Source organism: Dermacentor andersoni, chromosome 2, assembly GCF_023375885.2.
Source record: "Dermacentor andersoni chromosome 2, qqDerAnde1_hic_scaffold, whole genome shotgun sequence".
Classification (NCBI taxonomy): Eukaryota; Metazoa; Arthropoda; class Arachnida; order Ixodida; family Ixodidae; genus Dermacentor; species Dermacentor andersoni.
Window position 1 is genome coordinate 99,636,984 of NC_092815.1, and position 20,627 is coordinate 99,657,610.

Here is a 20,627-nt window from a genome sequence, read left to right on the forward strand (position 1 = left end):
AATGAGGGCACCAAGTTACAGATTTTCATCCACCTACCTGTGTGCCAGAACGCTTCATAAATAGCTAAAAAAAATGGCAGGTCTCAAGCACTGTAGGAATTGGTAGACGTGAAGCTTTTCTGATGTAGATGCTTGTGTTAGGCTAAATCTGTAGACGTCATGTGATTTTACGTCATCGTAGCTAGAATGTAACATTCTAGAAATACCGTGCCTATTTTAGTTAGATGCTATGTTGATGTCATGCATGTGGCGACACTATTCGTTATGAAACAACTAACGAGAATGAATTAGTTTCCCTTATTCATGAAGGCAATGATCGTTACTGGTTCACTATCACGCACATACATGTTCCAGACTGTTTCCATCGCTTTCTCAATAGCGAGACACGGTTGGTCTCGCAGTGCAGTTAGCATTGTGCAAGTGTCTATATGTACGGACAGACGCGAACCATAACGCTTGAGATTTAAGCTTTCTACGTTCCTTGTAAAAGTAAGATCAGTTGCGTCTCCAGATAGAAACGTTGAGGTGTGCCCTTTGGGCCCGCAGTAAGCTATCGATGTGAACCCCATTTTCGACATGTAAACCGGCGTCACTACCCGAGTGTTTCCTCTGCAACTACCTCCGCGCTAACATCACGGCTGTTCTTTCGGCTTTCCCTCTTCATGCTTCAGCGATGTGGAAAAACCCCTGCTACGTCTGCTCGGCGATGCACCGGAGAAAGAGTCAATGAAGTTAGGACCACATTGTACATACACCCGAGCGGCTGTAATACAATAACATCATAACAATTGAACACACGTGGCCTAAGTTGCCTACCTGCCCCAAGTTCAAATCTCGGTGCCGCCGGAAAGCCGCCGATGTTATTTTTTATTGAAATGAAAGTAAAAGAAAGAGGTGTCCTCCTGTAATGATTGTAGCTACTCCTCTTCGCGTAGGAGTAACAATAATATTAATTAGAAGAATATTGTGAAAGGAAACCCCGTCATAGGGCCAAATATCTACGGCACAGTCTTATACACATAAACATATCGCGATAAAAGGGAAGGACAGGTTGTACCACACTCAGTTTGTCATATACGCGTATGCAGCGTTAAAAAAACATACACAAGGCCGCGGTGCAGTCTGGGATGAGCAGCTGCACAGATATTGATTTAAGATTCTGTTGGCCATAAGGCCCGTTACAGAGTAGGATTAAATGCATTACAAATAAGAAACTGGGTTTTACAATAATGATCAGCTGTGAAACATATAAACGGGGTGTTACAGCAGTAAATTACATCGATTAGGTGTCAGTCATAGAAAACGGGTAAAATGCATAATTTGAGCAGTAGTTAAAAAATACGAGCTGGGTGTTACAACAGTAAATTATATAATCGAAGTGTCAGTCATAGAAAACAGATTTTGTGCCATAGTGTAGCACTCCGGCAAATAATTTCGAAATTACATCAATAGCGTGACATTGATAGAAAACAGACAAACTAATAATTCCACCAGTAATATAACACTTTGGCAATCACTTTTATAATTCATGAAAAACACTCCCGAATTCATAAAACATATAATGCGTGGTATATGTACTAGTTGATTAAAAAATTATATATGTAAGGCATGGAAGCAAAGAGAAATATTCAGGTTTGTAATGACGTCATTATGCATTTTTCAAAGGTTTCAGCAGAGGTGCACTGCATAACCGGTGATGGCAGGGCGTTCCAGTTCCTTATAGTTCGAGATATGGGACGATAATTTTCAATTTGCTGCTTGTCACCTGTTTTATGTACTGGGGTTACTTTCGTCACTAGGCAATCGTCCGGAAGTTGCTTTTGAGCCATTGATGCAGTAAATATTATTTCCAATTAGTGGGGGAGGGGGGGGAGGGGCGGGGCTACCCCTTCCGCATAGTTTCGTAAAAATGCGTTCAGTATTTTATCCGGGCCAACAGATTTTTTTCTTCATGCATGTCTAAAATAACAGACATAATTCCTTCGTACGGTACTGTTACGTCAGGCATTGGCGCGCAATGGTACTGATATTGAGGAATGGGCAATGAACCAACTTGATCTGAAGCAGTAAAAACTGACTGAAAATATGAATTAAAGCATGGCAATATCACCGCGGGGTCAGTCACAAGCGCATTGTTTACGACTACGCTGCGAGCTTTGCTATCACTTCCCTATAAGCAGAGTCAAAAACGTCGCAGGGATGATTTCATGAAATTTGGTAGCGTTTCTGCGTGATATGTATTTTTGGCATCCGTTAGCATGTTTCGAAATATCACTGACATGCTTGATATTTCGCGACCATTTGTTTTCGTTTTCTGTCTTTCGCGACTTCACTTAAGGTGGATGATCTCGCGAGTAATCCATGAGTTCCGTTTGTTTGACTTTTTCTTTGTAGCTGGTATGAAGGCTGTCATTGGAATGGAAGACAATAGCTCTAAATTTAGCCCACATTACCTTGGCGTCAGACTCAATACTGAAACGATCTAAGGAGTATGAGAGATAACCAATTATACCAGTGTCATCGGCTTTCGAGAAATTAGGCACAGATGATAAGCCGCACTGATGAAATAATGCACACAAAGAGATACGAAAGTCAAAAGGAAGCTTCCTCACATATTAAAAAAAAATTATTCCACATATAATATACAAGTGCATATAAATACAAGCAATCCAAGCTGTTTGTGCTTACTCTGTGGTTACTTAGTATGCGGTGCGGCATCTAGTACTCTTTAAGAATGTCTGTCTCTTCGCAAAAAAAAAAAAAAAAAAAATGTTCCAGTGCGTTCAGTGCTTGAAGCTGTTTTCGACGCCCAAGGTACCGGCAATATTGCGAGTGAGAACAGTCGGTGAGAATCAGTTGAGCGTAGCCCTTGCTGTAGCTGGTGTCGATGCGTCGCGTGTCTGGGGCACTCGAAAAGCAGATGGTGATCGATGGCCTTGTCGTTATCCCAAGATCAAGCTGGCGATATCGGTGGCTCGTTTTTTAAAGCATTTTCTATAATGCATACAAAGAGTCACCGATTGTCGTGATCGGTAAAGATGACCCCCGGATTCGTCCAAGGCTGCTTATTGGACTTCTGATCAGGTAACTGGACACTGAAAAAATTTCGTTGTGTGGTCTCTGAAGGTCACTTTTGCAGCCACACAAGATAACATCGGTTAGTTGGGGTACAGACCAGGGTATATACCGGTAAATAGGTACGAGCGCTTCCGACGAGTTGAGCAGCCGTTAAGGGACCTAAGCTTGATGACCTCAGCGTGACATCGAAAAGGTTCAGTGCAAAACCGGAGGACGTCTGCCAATTTTTACGGCAGGTAATCCGCTGCAACATGTTTCGAAGACACGAGAATCTACAGGCGAAGCGGACAATAAAGAGAGACTACACGACTATATCATCAACACACTGCCTATGTATTAGGACGCAAGCAGACTAGTATAGCGAGGTTTCTGGTATCCTGGTGGTCTCTGTGTTGGGCTCACGGACAAGGACACCTTTTTTGTAGACTATATAATGCTCCTTTTTAAAAGAACTGATGTGGGTTTCCTCTTCTCTTGTTTTGCTAGAGCAACTAGGAGATCAAATTGTGTTTACTGAAACCCTTTCACCTTACGGATTTCAGCAGAATGTTTATCGGTACACCGGCAAACTGCGCTTCAAGGGCGTGTTTGTAATCTGGTGTTGTTATTTTGACTTGTATGTGATAACGCTACTTTATTATAACTATACGTTGTATATTGTTATGTGATATATGTGGCAACTGTATGTTGTATGTACCACATATTCAAGAGCAACGGACTAGCCGAAAAAAAAAAAGAAAGAGAGGCTATGGGCGCTTTTTTCCAAAGTGAAGAAGTCTGAGCTTAACTCCTTGACGAGCGTTATTATTTGTAATGTGAGCGGCACCGCGCAAATTTCCGATTTCTGCCTTTTCTGCTTATGCAGCTCAGTCGTTCTACGTGTGATGATCGCTATCTCAGTGTTTCATGTCTTCATGCAGCTACATAGACTACTTTTTCCTGATGACGTTCGACTACAAGTTGGACGACCTGTCCAAGACAAGGATCACTAGCGGAGTTCTACAGTACGAAAACGGGCGACGTACCCACATTGATACAGTACGTAGCGAAGAAGACGTTTGATTTCAATACCAACCCTTTAGTTTCAGTAATATTGCAACACAATCTGACAAGCATTGACCTTTTGCTCGAAGTATATTGTAACAAAAACAACTTACTCGTTCCTCTATTGCACAATAAAAAATAAACGTCGGTATTCCACTTTCACCTATGTGAGCAATAAGTCGTGCAATACTCTCTGAGGTGGCACAGAATCACAACGCGGTGTTGACATTAATTTCAAGAAGAACCGTTGTTATACGTTTTCAAACTGCGCAACGCTTCGAATTGAGTGTGTACCAGCAAGGATAAAAAAGAAAAACAGGAAATAGCAATGAACCAGGGCATCTCCTTTAGTAAACTCCCCCCCTCCTTCTCTTTATCCTTGCTCCTCCTCTTTACTCAAACTTATAACTGAGGCCCTAGAAAAAGCCGGGAGGAAGGTACTTTGCAGGAAAGCACGGAAACCATTGTGAAGAACGCGTCTCGTTCACTTGGCCTTGTGCTGAAATGTTCAATCATGTTTTCCAAGCAGATTAGAAAGTGATTCCAGCAACGATGCCTTCTTATGCGTCCGCTGCGGAAGTGAAATTTTGGAAACTTTTATACAACGTCCCTTCTTAGCCTTCTTGAGCCAAACGTCGTCAAAGGGAATTTGAAGTGGACCTATGTCGTATGTCAATGAATCAATTGTAAAATCACTTTGCTTACGAAGTGTACCGCAGACAAGGCACAAGCACAGAAAACGTCACAGAAAACGATATGAATGTGCAGTAAATTTGACTAGGCTGTTTCTAAACGACAGCCGATACGTCTAGCGTAGCTCCATTTCAACAACTAAAAGATGGAGAGAGATCATTGCAGACATCAAACCATGACACGGTTTAATTACCCTCACGAACCCTATCGCTTTTCGGCATTTTCGCTTGCCTCTATATGCCTCCTCCGCCACTAGTGGGTCGTTCTCTTCTTTCACACTGGCACCGCCAAAACCACTTGGAGAAAACACAAGTCCTTGCCGCTGCATTTTCGTTCGCAGGAAGGCTGTGTGTATCACTGGACCCGAGCCGGTTTACAGAAGAACCAGATAATACCGGGAATCCCCACCTACGGGCGCTCTTACACGCTCGACAACCAGAACAAGCACGGCCTCGACGAAAGCCTCAAGAAGTCCCACCCACTCGGTTATGGTGCAAACTTTACCAAGGTGGACGGATACATGAATTACATTGAGGTGAGCGCCAAGGGTGCTTTTTTTGCGTGATTAAATATTGAAGGCACGTTAGAGTGCGCACAATGTTGAAACTATACCCAACACTTTTCGATACTACAAATTACTGGGTAGTGCGTGTGTGTTTAGTGCAATCTGGTCAACCAGTCTCCCATGCCCTCACAGATAAGGAAAGTATGACGTCTGCCACGGGATAAAATGTGCGGGAGTGCGAGGAGAGCTACTGAGCTCACAGACAACAATATGCAGAGCATCCGCAGTTTTGATTCGATATTTTTATCGATAGCAAATACATCTAGCATTCTAGTTGATTGTGACGATTGTACATCATTAAATACTGTAGGTTTTGCGATGTACATCGCCTTGCTCTTTTTACTTGCCTAATTTCTTTCTTTCCTTCTTTCTTTCTTTCTGTCTTTCTTTTTTTCTTTCTTTCTTTCTTTCTTTCTCTTTCTTTCTTTCTTTCTTTCTTTCTTTCGTGGTAGCTTGTATGAGCAACGCCAGAGCGTAAGAGGCCTCACATATCGCGGTAAATTGTAATGTTGTTATGGCCCCTAGCACGTCACGTCACCGCAAATTTAGGTTCCCACCATTGCTGATTGGCTGATGAGGCTGTAACTCGAGGCGTTTGCCTGGGCATAGGTCGAGCACTTCTGTCAAATGAATTATAGCTGTCAGCTCTAAACTATTACCTAAACATACGTGAGACCAAGGTACACTGCTGGCGCAGAAATAAAAGAAAACCAAGAACAAAAGAGCACTAAAATGGAGTGGCATGGGAACACACTTGGTTTGCGTTAAAGAATGGACCGATGTTGAAACAAAGGATTGTGTTTTTACTCTCGAAATAGAAGAAATACTTTAGTTCTTTCCGGGTAAACGCTCGTACAGAGCAAAGCACAGATGCAGAGCTTTGGCGTAAATGCTGAGCTCCTGAAGAAGCACTAGACCCGAGCTGCAAAATGTGACAAATTTCCACTACCGTTTGCAACTAGCGCTGTAGTTTCTCGCTGGGAACATAAACTAAAATTGCAAAATGCCAGTTGTTCTACAGAAATTGAGTCTTGCAAATAGCTTTGCCACTTCTTGTAGTAGAGTTCCTGATCTTAAATGAAACTCTAGCACCACCAGTCAACAGATCTAAATTTAGTTTTTAAGTGAATCGAATTTTACCTGCGTTATTTTAGTGTCAGTACAGAAAAAGCGTTGTTGTATTCTCAGTTGTGCAGCATAATGTTTCTAGGCTAAAGCTTCCTTTGAATAAGGAACCATTTTATATTATTATTTCGGCACATGTAAGGGTCAATATGTTCGGAGCACAGAGGGAGCAGAAAAGTTTTTTCCTGTGGCCCCGTATTCTTTAGCTTGTATGCCATCCTCCACTGGTTGGCTTTACGAATGTGTTCGCCCTGCCGCTGTTCTTCATAATGGTAACGATATGTATTTTTAAACTTTTTCATTATGATGAGCATGGTGTAATGTGGAAGATCGGGCAACGCGGAATTCTACGAGTATACTCCTCAGCGTGGCAGAACCAAGCGACGGCTGCGTATTTTAAATGCCCTGCACTGTGGCCGCAATGCCATGATCACATGCTATTTAACCGCTGTATAATGTACTCGATGGTTAACTTATTTTTCAGACATGCCGACGTGTCGTATACTTCCACTGGCCAAGACAATGGGTGAACTTCGCGGCGACTCCTTACATTCACTACCAGGACCAGTGGATCAGCTACGAGGACAGAGACAGCGTTAAATACAAGGTATACAGACCCACCGTGAGAGATGGCAACATTGAACCGTAGGCTTAGCTGATGAAGAGGCCTTTTCTTTCTGCATGCGCCTCGTTTGCAGAAGGCAGATGGAACTTTGGGCTTCATTATCTCTTTTAATTAGTCGACTCTCGTGAAATTAACGAAACGAGTTTTGAAAAACTATTTTATCACTCCGAACTGATTCACTGTTTTTCTTTAGTGTCCCTTCAACGGGTATAAATGTCCCCCGGCCATGTACTCTGCTGATTGTGGGCGTTCTCATACCGAAAGGGGGCCCAATAAAGATTTGAAGACGTGGTTATGGGAATCATTGAGAAGACCTGTGGAAACCCGTGCAGCCGTCTTCGTATGTGAATTTCTCTTCAACTGAAAAGTAATTAACTGCGAATTGTGTACGTATCTATTATAGTGTCGATATTTAAAGTCAATGTCCTGTTCGTGGCGCAACGTAATAGCGTAACATAATAACCAACAGGTGCATTAGTACTTAAATGAGACACGTTTATACTGCCGTGGCGCCACAAAACTTTTCGAGAAACACAACTTTATTTTTTCTCAGTCAGTACACAGTCCAAATTAAGAGCAGCATGAGATGGAATTCAGTTCCCGAGCACGAGGTCCCGTGTTTGATTTGCGGTCGAGAAGGCCGCATTTGAGGGACGGAGGAATTCAAAACACACGTGTGCACTGATTTCGGTGAATTTTAACGCAGGCGATGCGTTTTTGTTACACGTCAGAACATTTAACGTTTACTCTGCTTAAACGCAAGCACAATCCGCCCGTCAGGGGTACCAATGCTCTCGTAAGCACAGTTAAATTTTGTTACAAGCAGAGACTTCTTCAAAACGAGTCGTAAGCCCACCCTTCGTTCTTGTAAAGCACGAAATTATCCGAACTGTGATCTTTATATCTCTGACAAGTCCTCCCTTTCTATATAGCTGTTTACAGCCGTTTATCAGGTAATAATAATCGATTGTAATTATCGTTCTGTTTATTGTTGTGATTATACTCGTAACAGATAGAGTGGATGCGGAAGAACAAGCTCGGCGGAATCTTCTTGTGGTCGCTGGAGGCGGACGACTATGCAGGCAGCTGCCAGCAAGGAATACGCTACCCTCTGGTGGAGGCCGCACAAAGGGCGCTGGAAGGTTACCGTCCTTCCTGAATAAACAGTTACGCCACCGCTCGCTTTAATCGCCATCACTGAATTTTCGTGCAGGCTATGCGTTCACTTCAGTGAAGCGATGACCATCGTCCGGCCGCCGTCAATGTGGACCCTCTTTACAGTGGCTCCTTAGTAGAATGTCCTGCAAAATTTGTCGAAGAAAAAGAAAGTTGTGTATTCTTAGCTTACCACAGTTATTGTGCGCTTCCTGTAACACGTGTGACACAGTAACGTATAAACAACGTAGACGTGGATAGGTTCGTTCGGAGCACGGTCAGTGCATTCATTCTTTTCTTAACACATTTAAGGAGCCCGCACAACTGCTGAGCTGCCGAGCTAAGTGTTGCAGAATGTATAAGGAGCAGATTATCATTACTCGTTACACGTGTGTATTTTTGGTGAGAATCATTTATTTGCCTTGTAACTCTGGTTTGATTACCTTGAGTTAACTGCGATCAACAATCTCGTAGAAAACTATGTGAATCGTTCACTTTTGCTACCAAGAAACGTCAAAAGCTCTTTGGGGAGTTGACAACAGCTAGGCGTAAGAAAGTGCGACACCCTTAAAAAAGCGCAATAACAATAAAGAAAACATCGCCGGCTTTCCAGCTTTGCTGATGTATAGGTGAAGAAAATGCCCTGGCCTTGTATTCGTAACCAGCTTTCATCTACCTTTAAATGTTAAACGTTAAATGCGCAGGTCCTGACACATGAAAATTCTGGCTGAAAGCGTACATAATCCAGGTAGATCGTGGTTAACACTAACGTTCTTTGTGCTAGGCATAAGCATTGCAATTTGTCACAGATTTCTATTTAGTTGCCACAGGTGGAGGTAATTAAATGATAGGTTGGCCGTAGTAATCATGTATTTTACCCGTAGTAATCATGTATTAGTTCATCACTAATAGTACGAGTCAAAAGCTTGTCACTGCAGGCTCTTAGTATAAACAAGTGCCAATTTATTTATACATAGAAGGAAAACAATAATTCATGTACTGGAGCTACCTTTATATTTGTGTCAAACCTATAGGCTCCGAATTGTAGTTAAAATGGTTCGACGAAATTGCGAATTGTGTTCAAACCACGTTGTAAAAGCCACTTGTTATTGCCGAATGACTAGTATAGAACAATGTTGCAATCCGGCCTCACCAACCTCGATTCGAAGAATCGGCTTACAATGAGTCAAATGTAACATTCCGTTTAAAATGTTGGCAGAGGAACAGACACTGTTCTTATATGGATATGGCTCTTATCTGCAACGCCCATAGCCCGTTTTTCTCAAATCTCTAAAAACATGAAAGATTTCACAATAACTTGTATGTTTCGAGTGGAGCGATATAACGCCAGAGTATGATATACGTAGAGCGAATTCTATCTAAATAGACACTATACGATCATCGCCACAGTATTTTGGAGCTGGTTCGCTTTTATAGAGTGAGTGAATCGTTACGTTGCGATAATGGCTATTCCATATAATATTTTGGTTCAAGAACTCGTAGTGCTAATTTAGATGCAGTTTTAGCACATTAAATAAGTGACCCTACAAGAACAGTCTGGTTGACTTAAAGGAAAGAATTTTAAGACGTTCACCATCAACGGAAAATAAAGAAGAGACTGAATGGTTAAAGAAACCCCCTTTTTTTTTTACATGTGTCGTCTTGAATATATATTCTCATTTTTCAGCAACCTGTGATATTTCCCAGGAAAAAAATAATGTAGTAATGGCGGCCCCTGTTAGCATTTGAGAACGTTTAACGATTTCTTGCTATATATTCTGTCACCATGTGCATCTGGAACATCAAGAAAAGTTAGAAGCGTGCTTTCGCCGACTCGGGCAGCTTTTTTTTCATTCGTGAAATTGTTTATCTCGTGGTAGCCATAAGACATAGGTCGTGTCCAAATCCAGGACTTAGAGGGTGTTGCTCTCTGGATTTAAAATGCGGGTGTTGAAAAACCGTTTTTACTGGTTAAGTGTGGCGGGAAGGATTTTGGGAGCAGGAAACACGTCAGAGATGTCCGGTTTTGGACACCACCTGTTGTCATAGTGATGTTTTCGCTGAGGTAGGGAAAGTTATGTTTGTTTCAAGGTAGTTATTTTGCTGTGTTTTTAGTTCAGTGCATTCTTTCTCATTTATCTCATATATCCTCCAACTACCAATGTTTCGACTCTTTGCTTTCTGGACAGCGCCTAATGTCCTCATTGCATCGGATCCTTCGACAGCTCTCCATGACCGGTACATGTACATTATTGTAATATTCAATGAACTTTGAAGCCCAGTTCAGAAAGCATTATTACGATTTAGGGTCTTCCTTAGTTCCATTAGAAGCCGCGCTGCAAGGTAAGCACGCGCCAACGATCCTCCAATCTGCCTTTAATGTTATTTTCTGACACGAACCGCTGGAATAGTGTCTTATTGACAGGAACCATGTTGTCGCTATTAACATTTTTGCCTGATTACATGAGAACTACGCCTACTGCATGCAGGAAAACAAGCTGATAGAAGATGTCAGCGTTCGCAAGGTTGCCCATTAGCGTTTTCATAGAATGACAGCGCAGGTGCTGCGTGCAAATTGCAGCGCAAGCGAGGGACAGTGCGTAGGTGTACGAGACACGCCGAAATGGGGTCATAGCGCTGCGATAAGAAAGTACTCATGAACAAGCGTTCCATCAACGGGGACGGCATGCCGAGGTCACTTGGCTCCTGTGAGTGATGCGCGCCCCCTAGAAGGCAGCGCTTGCCGCATTGCTATGTGACATTTGGTGTTTACGAAGGTAACGGTGCAAGGCCACTGCTCTATTTTAATTGCACTTGTTTTTCTACTATTTAGGCACTGATGTTAGCGATGCTTGGACAGAAACTGTCACGTCCCGAGAAGTGGGTTCAAGAATTTGCGGTAGCTGTATGCTGTTTCCACGTGTATCCAGTACACCAGTATCGAAATGTGGTTGCCTTGGCGGGGATCAAACACGCCTTTTCGAGCAAAGCAACAAAGCACCATGACATACAAAGCCATCAACCACCTGTGAACCAGAGCAACCTGCATGTGCCCCTTGCAGAGACAGCTTGTGTCGCGCTGCGATGTGACAGTCGGCTCTTTCACTGTAGCTTACGGCACAAGGATACCTGTGCCCTAATTGCATGTGTTGTCCCCGTTCGTATATGCCCAGATGCTAGCGATGCGTGGAGAGAAACCCTCATGTCCTAAGGATGGTGGTTGGTAAAACTGTCGTCATTAAAGACGTTGATGACAAGCCATTAACGCTAATCCATCCAGTGATGAGCCCATTCGACACAGGACACATATTTAGGCATGGTTCTGGCTTCACGTGATATCGGCCTGATGCCGTAAGCAAGAGAGTGTCCCGCCCGATTCGCACGAAGTATTAAGTGCTTCCGATAGAGAGAGACAGAGAGGGAAATGAAAACGAAGAAAAAGTGGGTTAGAAAGCCTAAAGACCGTTTGGCTACACTGCTCACAGCCAGGCGTGGCGGTCCGTCTTTACACTTTACAAAATGGCCATATGAGAAAATGTGCTTTAATAGATACGTTTGAACAGCAACTACGCATACATGGAAGTCAGTTGTTCCTGTACAGGTGCGCAGGTCGCTTCAGCAGGGAAGAGCCGCTGCTGGCGCCATTGTAGCGGCCTCATTGCAGCCCGCGGCTTCACATCGCCATTGCGCCAGGAGGCTTCTCTTGAGCACACCCTCTGGCTGGCCGAAGCCGCTGCGCAGGGGAGAAGCATCCAAAATGCGACGAACGGCACTGGCGTTCTCGTGCGGTGCGATGTAATGCACTGTCGGAAACGGCAGGCCGTTGAAACCTGACGCCCTGCTTAGCGAGTACGCGCCAATGTTATCCATGAGCAGCCATTCGCCGACGTTCACCCGGAAGAGCGGCTTCCTTTCAATGCAGTCCACTGGGTTGCACGTGCCTCCCCACACCGTGGTCGGGACATCGCGTGGTCTCTCGAAGGGCTCCTGCGTGAGAAGAAAAAGAGAAACGCATTTAACAATATCTCTCTTTCTTTTTGTACAGCGAAGCTCTATGCCCCTACCCTCCAAGGAAATTCTCGTGTCGTAAAAAAAAAAAAAAAAATAACTCCCCATATGTGGGCCGATCCCGGAGATAGTGCAATACCAGCCCTACCTGCGGCGGAGGTGAAGCAGGCGTTAAGTACTCCCCATACGTGGGCCGATCCCGAAGATAGTGCAATACCTGCCCGTCCCATGGCGAAGGTGAAGCAGGCGTTAAGCTCTCCGCATACATGGGCCGATCCCGAAGGTAGAGCAATGCCGCGTCGACTCTCGGCGGAGGTGAAGCAGGCGTTAAGTACTCCCCATACGTGGGCCGATCCCGAAGATAGTGCAATGCTATGCCGACCCGCGGCGGGGGTGAAGCAGGCATTATGCGCTCCCCATGCGTGGGCCGATCCCGAAGGCAGTGCATGGCGGGGCGACCCGCGGTGGAGGTGAAGTTCGTCATTAAAGGGCCCACATACACGGCTTCGCTGGTCATCCTTCTTCACAGAGTGGAAGGGCACTGAGTTCTTTTCTTTCTTTTTTTTCTGTTTTAGTACTTCGAGCCATTGAGGCGCTTGGCTGCTCATGCATGTGCAATCAAGTTGCGTATTTCGCTTCGCCATCGCATCTGTGAACCTTATATTAAGGCGACAGTGTTAAGGGCGCCGTGGGGCAGAAAATCCAGTTTCGGTGTCGGGCGACGCCGCCGGGCGTCTCGTGAGAGAAACATCGTTCCGAATCATGCAGGCCCTCCGCGTGGCGCATAGGCGTTACCAAAGCATTGAAGGACTCTGGCGTTATGACATGATTGAATTTCGCGAAGTAAAATGCGTCAGAAAAATCATAAAGTAAGACTCACACACAACCTACAGACATGATGTAAAGCGTCGAATTGTAATTTGATTATACGATGAAACATAATTCTGTTACGCGGCAAGAGAAGCACAAACCCCTTTTCCAGCTTTCTTGCCGTTCGCAGAGCGGCGCGCCCCGCTCGGCTCCTTGCGACCGCCAGATAGCGCTCGCTTCTGCGCATGTTTACATGCGCGGAACAAACAAAAGTAAACATGTGCGCAGTAGCAATTAGTAAGAGGCGATAGGAAGATTGGTGGAAGAAAAGTAGGGAAACGGCAAAAAACGGAGACGTACAATAACACAGTTCGCAATACGGGATCAAAAAATTTGGTTGTGGAAGTTCATAGTGTTTTTTTTTTCTTTTTTTATTGTTTAACCTAGGTAGTACATTAGGCAGTATAATAGCAAGAGCTTGGTGGCGCAACCCACCACCCCATTCCAAAGGGGACGCTCATAACATCCATCCATCCATCCATCCATCCGCGGCGGCGACGGGCGGAGGCGAAGGAGGAGGAAAAAGAAAGACCGTCAAAGCTCGGCTTTGTGCATAGCGTTCACCAGCAGCGTTTTCAGGTAAACATTAGGGTTACATAAGCTACAGTTGCCGGGAAGCGTGAGAAGCCAGTCAGGGATCTTTGAACGCTTTCGGGCGTTCCACTCTTAAAGGCGTAGCTTAAGCGTCCTCCAATTTTTGCCACGCTCCAGCGACATAACTGTGGTCGATGCTCGCTTTGAAAGTTTGAGGCATAATAGAAGATATGCTGAGGCAAACGAGATAGCCCTGAACTTGCACAAAAAGCTAACGTACGAAAAAAGGCGGATGAGTGTGTTTCACGGCCTGTCTATGCTCTCCGCAGACGCTAAAGAGGCCCATGCTGCGTATTGTGAGTGTCACATTGTTAGCACTGAGTTCTTTTGAACTTGAGCTTGCGGTAATATGCATATTTGTTAAGGGGAGGGTTTGGTCAATGTGCCATCGATATGTGAAGTGACTCTCGTCGTAGTGCCTATACGTTAATCCTGACAGATCATGGCTATTCTGTTTTGCCTACACCCTATTGAAGTCGTAGTTTTGGTGGGCGAGCGCAGTACAGTTGCGTCGCTATAAACTGATTGAACGCATGTAAACCAGCTTTATTTTAATGCTATAGCAATGTTGTTTCCATTACAGGCGTATTTTTGTTGGTGTCGACGTCGCCGTGCTTTTTCGTATAATGTCCGATTGCGATAACATCGCGGCTGCGCACCGATGGCTGCGGGCGCGAGTGAAAGCGTGCGAGGTTGAGGCGAGAATCATGGTGGCTCGATCTCGCGCGCGCAAGGGAGGAAGGCGAGGAGTAAATGCGCTGTCTTACGTTGCGTTAAAGGCCGCAGGGAGGGGGGGGGGGGGGCGTTCAATGCCGGTGACGGCAGCGTATGGTGCGGCTGGACGCGGCCGCGTGGGCCTTATCTTGAATGCTGTCTGCGATGGGTACACAGTCAATGGGCGCCGAGGGCTAATGGCTTCGTGTGCACTATGTCCTCGTCGCTTACTTCGGGTTGAAGCGAGAGGCAGCAAGAAGGGCAATTCGCTCGCTGCTGCTGCCGCTCTTCCTCACCCCAGCGTTTTGACAGCGAGTGTCCGCGGTCATCGAGTCAGATGTGTTCATGTTTGCCTGTATGCGCGTGGCACCATGCTTGTTAATCTAGCTAACGGATGTCTACAAGTTTATACCGCCGATAAAACTACTATCCTTACTTCGTATAAGTGTTTAATTATTTGCTATCGCAAGTGATGCTTCGTTTCTCGGTTGAATTTGCGACATTTTCATAGGTATCAACTCATCCTGTACAATGATTTCATTGCAGGGCTTATTGTGATGAGACACATCAAGTTCGAATGGTAGCCGGAAGGGACAGAGTGCCTATGCAGGCTGACAGAGTGGGACGGTGTGCTCACCTGCAATGGCCAGATTTTCACGTCCAAATAGTCATAAAGGTTTCGTGATATGCAGTTGTCCCGGGATTCGTTGATAAACACGACCTGGTGAGATTGGCTCTTTCCTGCGCCAAAAAAAAAAAAAAAAAATTATGTGCACACCTCTAAGAAGCTACATATTTTCTTTCAATTACACGTACATAAACAAGAGGCATGGAGAATGTCGTATGATAAGGAAGACAAATTGTTTCAATCGACATGGCCACCGCCATCCTTAATGCGACAGCATCACTACAATTAACAATACTGTTACCGACACTATATGATACCATGTAGCGCAGCCTCCACAACGACCAAAACGCCAGCAGCGTTGCGACCTTCATCGTAACCGTATTTCGTGCCCTTATTCGTACACCTACGGAGGTAGTAAACCAGAAGAAAGGGGGTTAACCGAGGGGCCCGACTTTTATCAGTCATATCATAAGAAGCCAACAAACACTGACACCAAGGACAACATAGGGGGAATTACTTGTGCTTAATAAATGAAACAAAGAAATCATAAATTAATAAATTAATGGAAAATAAAGTGGATGAAAAAACAACTTGCCGCAGGTGGGAACCGAAACCACAACCTTCGCATTTCGCGTGCGATGCTCTACCAATTGAGCTACTACGGCGCCGTTTTCCCATCCACTTTCTTGGGTATTTATGTGTCCTAGTAGAACCCTGGGAGTGTTAGCCAGCGCCACCACTCACCGACCTTGACGGCGGACTTTACAGTTAGCTCAACTTAAGATTTGTCTTTAGCGTCCATTTAAAAAGGTAGAACAAAACTAGAAAGCACACGCATGAAAGGGGAGATTTTGCCATGTTCAGTGTCCCTGTGCTCAGAGTTGTCGATTAGTTCTCTCTTACTTTCCGATCTCCTAGCCTCCTGGTTAACTCGGATGGTACAGCGACCACCCCGGAGAGGCGTTGGTCCCGGGTTTCATTCTCTGACCAGGAAGAGTTTTTTATTCAACTGCGGAGGTTTCTTTCTGAGAAACCTGTGCGGGTTTTTATGCGGTTTCGAGATGCAGTCGGGAGGATGACAATTTTTTCCTTTCATATGGGTTTCCTCTACCTCGCGACTTCAGAACCAATTTGCTTGCAGTAGCATCGTGTTGTTGAGGGCTAGTAGGTTCATCTTTAGAATTAAGATGAAACAATGCGATTAAACAAGGACCCACAGAGAAATAAACACCACAGAGCAGGTACAGATTTCATATGGCAAAACACATGCTTGTGACCTCCAAACGTGAGATGAAAAATATCGAAAAGTCTTATCCGTCGTATAGATGCACGAATTCTGTAAAGTGAGAAGTGTTCGCTCTTTTTCTCTCCCGAATACTCTCATGGCGAACTTATCTTCAATGTTCTAGGAAACACGCGTTTTGTAACGCTTATATTACGTGAACTCGAAGTATTGCGCATGCAACAATGTAATCTTTACAACTTCCGTAATTAAATTCGTAATACGCAGCAGCTGAGCAGTCTCTATAATTTGCCCGAACGACGCTGGTCGAATTTAAGAATATCTCTGTACGTGAAATGTAGCTACTGAACATAGAGATCACAGTCTGTGCTTGTCATAAGCTCGCCAACACTGACCGGAGCTCGCGGCCCAAATGTGAGCTTTTTTCTACAGTGGAATACCCCATTAGTATGGAGATGAAAGGATGTTTGATTCTTAGTTCAGTTTGCAAAACAGCGTTAGACTTTACATCAGGGTGCGAAATTTTCTTTTAATCAGTTGAAATTCATGCGGCGTACAGCCTCCGTACTACCTGCCTAAGCTCGGTAGTTGTTCCCTCCAGAGTGAAATCACGACGCTTGTTGGACCATGTTGGCTGGAAAAAGCTTTCTCCTAAGCCTGCGGTGCCAGCTGTGCAAAACACCGCAATTTAGGCCACGCTACCTATCGTTTCACCAGACAACTGGCTTTGAAACTAAACTACATGCTATCACCTACTGCACCAACCCTTTTCGTTGCGCGAAGCCAGACGCAAGTAATGGCGGCCTGCCCTCTGAGAGCGCACGTTAAGGACCAAGCTGTGCCAATGCATAGGACTCTATTAGGCGGCTCAACCTAAGCAGAGTGCCCCGGTCATGCGCTGCAGACATGTATAACCATGGTTCTGCAAGGCTTGGGAGACGTTTCCGAATGCCTAAAGTTGTCAGTGGGATATATACTTACCGTTTGTCACGATCTCGCGGCGCTTCTTTCCTATGACCTGGACGACGAGTGCGTAGGCAGACGTAATGAAGAACTGTCCAGGCTCGGAAATGAGCTGCACCCCGCTGGACTCTGGGAAGTGGAAATCGGTCGCCAAACGTATGGCTTCGCATACCTGCGATACAAACAAAGATTTAGGTTTCGGTAATTTAGACTGCCGAATGTTATACGACCACAGTAAGGTCCGTAAATGTGATAGAATGTACTTCAGAAAATGTTTTAGAAATTCTGGGCCACATTGTTCAAAACACATGCTGCGCATGACGATTAGCAAAAAAACATATCTTAAAAGGATTTGAACACCAGTTCGTTGGTGTGAATCCACCGAAGAAAACAGCGCTAAAAACACGGACGAGGAAGGAAGAAACGTTCGTTTTGTCTTCCTCCTTTATCGTCCGTGTTTCTAGTGCTGTTTTCTTCGATGGAAAAATATCTGATTTCGCGACTTGGGCATTTACGTCCTGCCTAATGCCAGTTTCAATAAGATCAGCGTTGCTTACAGAGAGGCTTACTGTTACTAGTGTTTGGTCAATCGAAATCAATCAGCATGCATTGAGAATTGACTTAGGCACTTATAGTGTGGGCTTGAGTCGTTCCAGTCTCTTTGATATGTTCCCTCCCTGCGTTACAGTGCCATCTACAATGAACTGCAACTTTATTTCACTTTATGCAGTTTTAGTAATAGCTTCCAATATCGCCATTGTGTCGTAAAAAGCTCCTTGCATCTATTTTTCTTGACATATAGTCGCTTCTATAACCGTTGAGGCCGACTAATCTGAGTAATGATCAATGCGGTGTAGGCTGAAATAAAACATGTTACGGAAGATCAGCGCGCCTTCTTACCTCAAGAAATTTGTCACGTATTCGCAAACCTCCAGGAAAGCCGCCACCAACGTCAAGCACACTCATCTCATTCCCCATGCTCGACGCCACGTCAAAGATAGCTTTTGCTCGCTCGATTGTGCGGGTAAAGATTACCGGGTCCTGGTATGCACAGCCTACGTGAAATCTACGTATAGGAAAAAAAGTAGTGGCGTTGGAATTTATTTCAGCAGAAAACACGCTGCGACGTGTAAGTCGATGCAGGTGGGTCAAATTTATTCACAACAGGGTAAGCACGAGAAAAAAGCCGCAATAGTAGCTTCAATGCAAGGCTAGCTTGATAATGATATGAAAGAACTTATTTTTTAGAATTAAAGTAAATATTCGCTATGTTCAATAACTTGGAACTCATGTCTACCTGGGCCGGTGGCCAATTCCAGAATACTTTTGTAATCTTTATTAGCTTGAGTTTCACATAATTCACACAAGAGGAGATGAATGTACACGAAAAAGCTACATACGATAGGCCGACAACATTGGTCCCGTTATTTCTCGCTTCTTGAAGAATCTTTTTGGCCTCGTTGAAAGAACATCCAAACTTGGAGTTGAATGAATGCTGAGAACCCGTCTCATCGGCCTGTATTCGAAGTAGCAACCTGCAGGTATAACAAACAGATGCGTTGTTGAGAGCATAGGCTGAGAGGTTGTTGAGAGTATGTAGTCACAATATTTCATTTGAAGAATGGTTGAGGCGACCGCATTCGAAGCGGGGTTAAACTGTAGCACTGCCTTCACTACTCTGTAATCGAGTAATGTTTCGCATTATAGACCTGCACTTACGCGAACCCATTGGCTGCCATTGTGCGCATAGGAATAATAATAAAGAACGGCTTCTAGGGCTTAGGTTGATCCATTACTCTGTTTTAATAATTCTGTCGATTTCGCAACGTTAGGACGACAGTTATTAAATGTTACAAGTAATGAAATGGTCAAAGCAATTGGCGATTACACTGGTACATTAAGTTGAACCAATGATATCTCTCTTAAACCTTTAATGAAAAAAAGTCACTGCAGCACGCGAAAATATTTTTCTCTTACTCAAGAAGACAGCGACACCTTTATAAGTGTGTTTTGAGGAATATGGACCCGTATTCAGGCACACACACGCACACACACAAAAAATGACAGAAAAAAGGAAAGAAAGACAGGCTGGAATTGTTCGTAAGAGATAAATCCAGTCAATCCTGGTGCTGGACACACTATTAGCGAAGGTGGCTTGCCAGCGGCATGGAGCACTTAGGGACGAGAAGCTATGTGCTTTGAGCCCCTGATGTGTTCGCTGGCTTTCTGAAGATTTCTGACAGGCCTATCGATGGCGGATGGTGATTATTACGTGAACGTGAAGAGAAATACTGCTTTCTTTAGGTTACTCAGCGCTAACGGTAAAGATCGAAGACAGACTATTTCAATAGCGATTTAATATTGTAGATTGAGCAAGTTGGTACGCATTCATCTTTCGGTTCGCGCAGTGCTCACAAAGACCGAAGGGAAGGAAGAGAAATGAACTGGACATGCCTTCGTGGGTACGAGCCATGTTTTGAGGCACAACAAGAACATGTGCTGTCCAGCTCATCTTTTTCTGTTTGTCCTCGTCTTTGTGAGCTCTGCACGATAAAATCGCGAAGTTTGCTGCCGAAACGTTGCCACATAGCCTGTCTCTGTTATCGTAGAAATGGAAAACCGAGTGCATATGGCGCCCCGCCAAGAAGACGTCCTTCTGCATATGATGTGCGCGGCTGTCCACATGAAAGTCCACATGAAAGTCCACATGAAAGAACAGTCGCTGACGTCATATATCGAAGGACGTCTTCTTGGTGGGGCGCCATATGTACTTGGTTTTCCGTTTCCGCGGTAACAGAGACAGCGTATGTCACAACGTTTGTGGCGGCAAACTTCGCTATAAGATCGTGCAGCGCTCACAAAGACAAGGAAAAAAAAAGGAGAGCTGATTCATGTGGACTTTATCCCCCATTAACCTGACCGAATGGACGCGATAAAGATATTCAGATAATATGGTGTTGTCCTTTCTGTACCTTGCGTCTTTGTTCTCGATCTTAGCCAGCTCTTCTGCGGAATCGAAAGTCATAAGCGTGACGCCATGTTGCTTAGCGAACTTAAGGTCTGAGGAGCCCTTTACAGTATTGGCGTATACGATGCGATCCGGAGAAACGCCCATATTTAGCACAGCACTCAGCTCACCCTGAAAAAAGAAACACAAACCAGGTGAACGATTGTACAGAGACTAGCATGATCACGTTGTCTTTCGAAGCAAAGCGCTTCTGCCACGTCCCCGTTCACAACAAGTCCCAAACAAGAAATTATAACTACAATTTCGCCTCAAGTATCACAAAATAATATAAATGTTGAAAGACACAGCAACGTT

General features: G+C 44.6%; 2 protein-coding genes across 3 annotated transcripts in view; one reads left to right on the top strand and one right to left on the bottom strand.

Moving 5' to 3' along the window:
- The window catches only part of LOC126541447 (endochitinase-like), a 28,532-nt gene extending 20,226 nt beyond the window's left edge, over nt 1–8,306 (top strand). Inside the window, exons 6-9 of the mRNA XM_050188183.3 lie at nt 3,999–4,116; nt 5,156–5,350; nt 6,990–7,112; nt 8,143–8,306. Coding sequence (XP_050044140.1) covers nt 3,999–4,116; nt 5,156–5,350; nt 6,990–7,112; nt 8,143–8,289 — 583 coding nt within the window. The 3' untranslated portion in view covers nt 8,290–8,306. The remainder of the gene's footprint in view (nt 1–3,998; nt 4,117–5,155; nt 5,351–6,989; nt 7,113–8,142) is intronic.
- The window catches only part of LOC126541551 (ornithine decarboxylase-like), a 28,402-nt gene continuing 16,063 nt past the window's right edge, over nt 8,289–20,627 (bottom strand). The window contains exons 5-11 of one of the 2 annotated variants that reach the window (XM_055076732.2): nt 20,278–20,444; nt 18,706–18,840; nt 18,206–18,371; nt 17,324–17,477; nt 15,109–15,212; nt 12,180–12,272; nt 8,289–8,431 (exon numbers count right to left, since the gene is read on the bottom strand). In XM_055076732.2, the coding sequence (XP_054932707.1) occupies nt 8,390–8,431; nt 12,180–12,272; nt 15,109–15,212; nt 17,324–17,477; nt 18,206–18,371; nt 18,706–18,840; nt 20,278–20,444 (861 nt within the window). In that variant the 3' untranslated portion in view covers nt 8,289–8,389. Of the gene's footprint in view, nt 8,432–11,807; nt 12,273–15,108; nt 15,213–17,323; nt 17,478–18,205; nt 18,372–18,705; nt 18,841–20,277; nt 20,445–20,627 lie in introns of those variants that run through there. The other variant, XM_050188356.3, reaches the window with a different exon arrangement.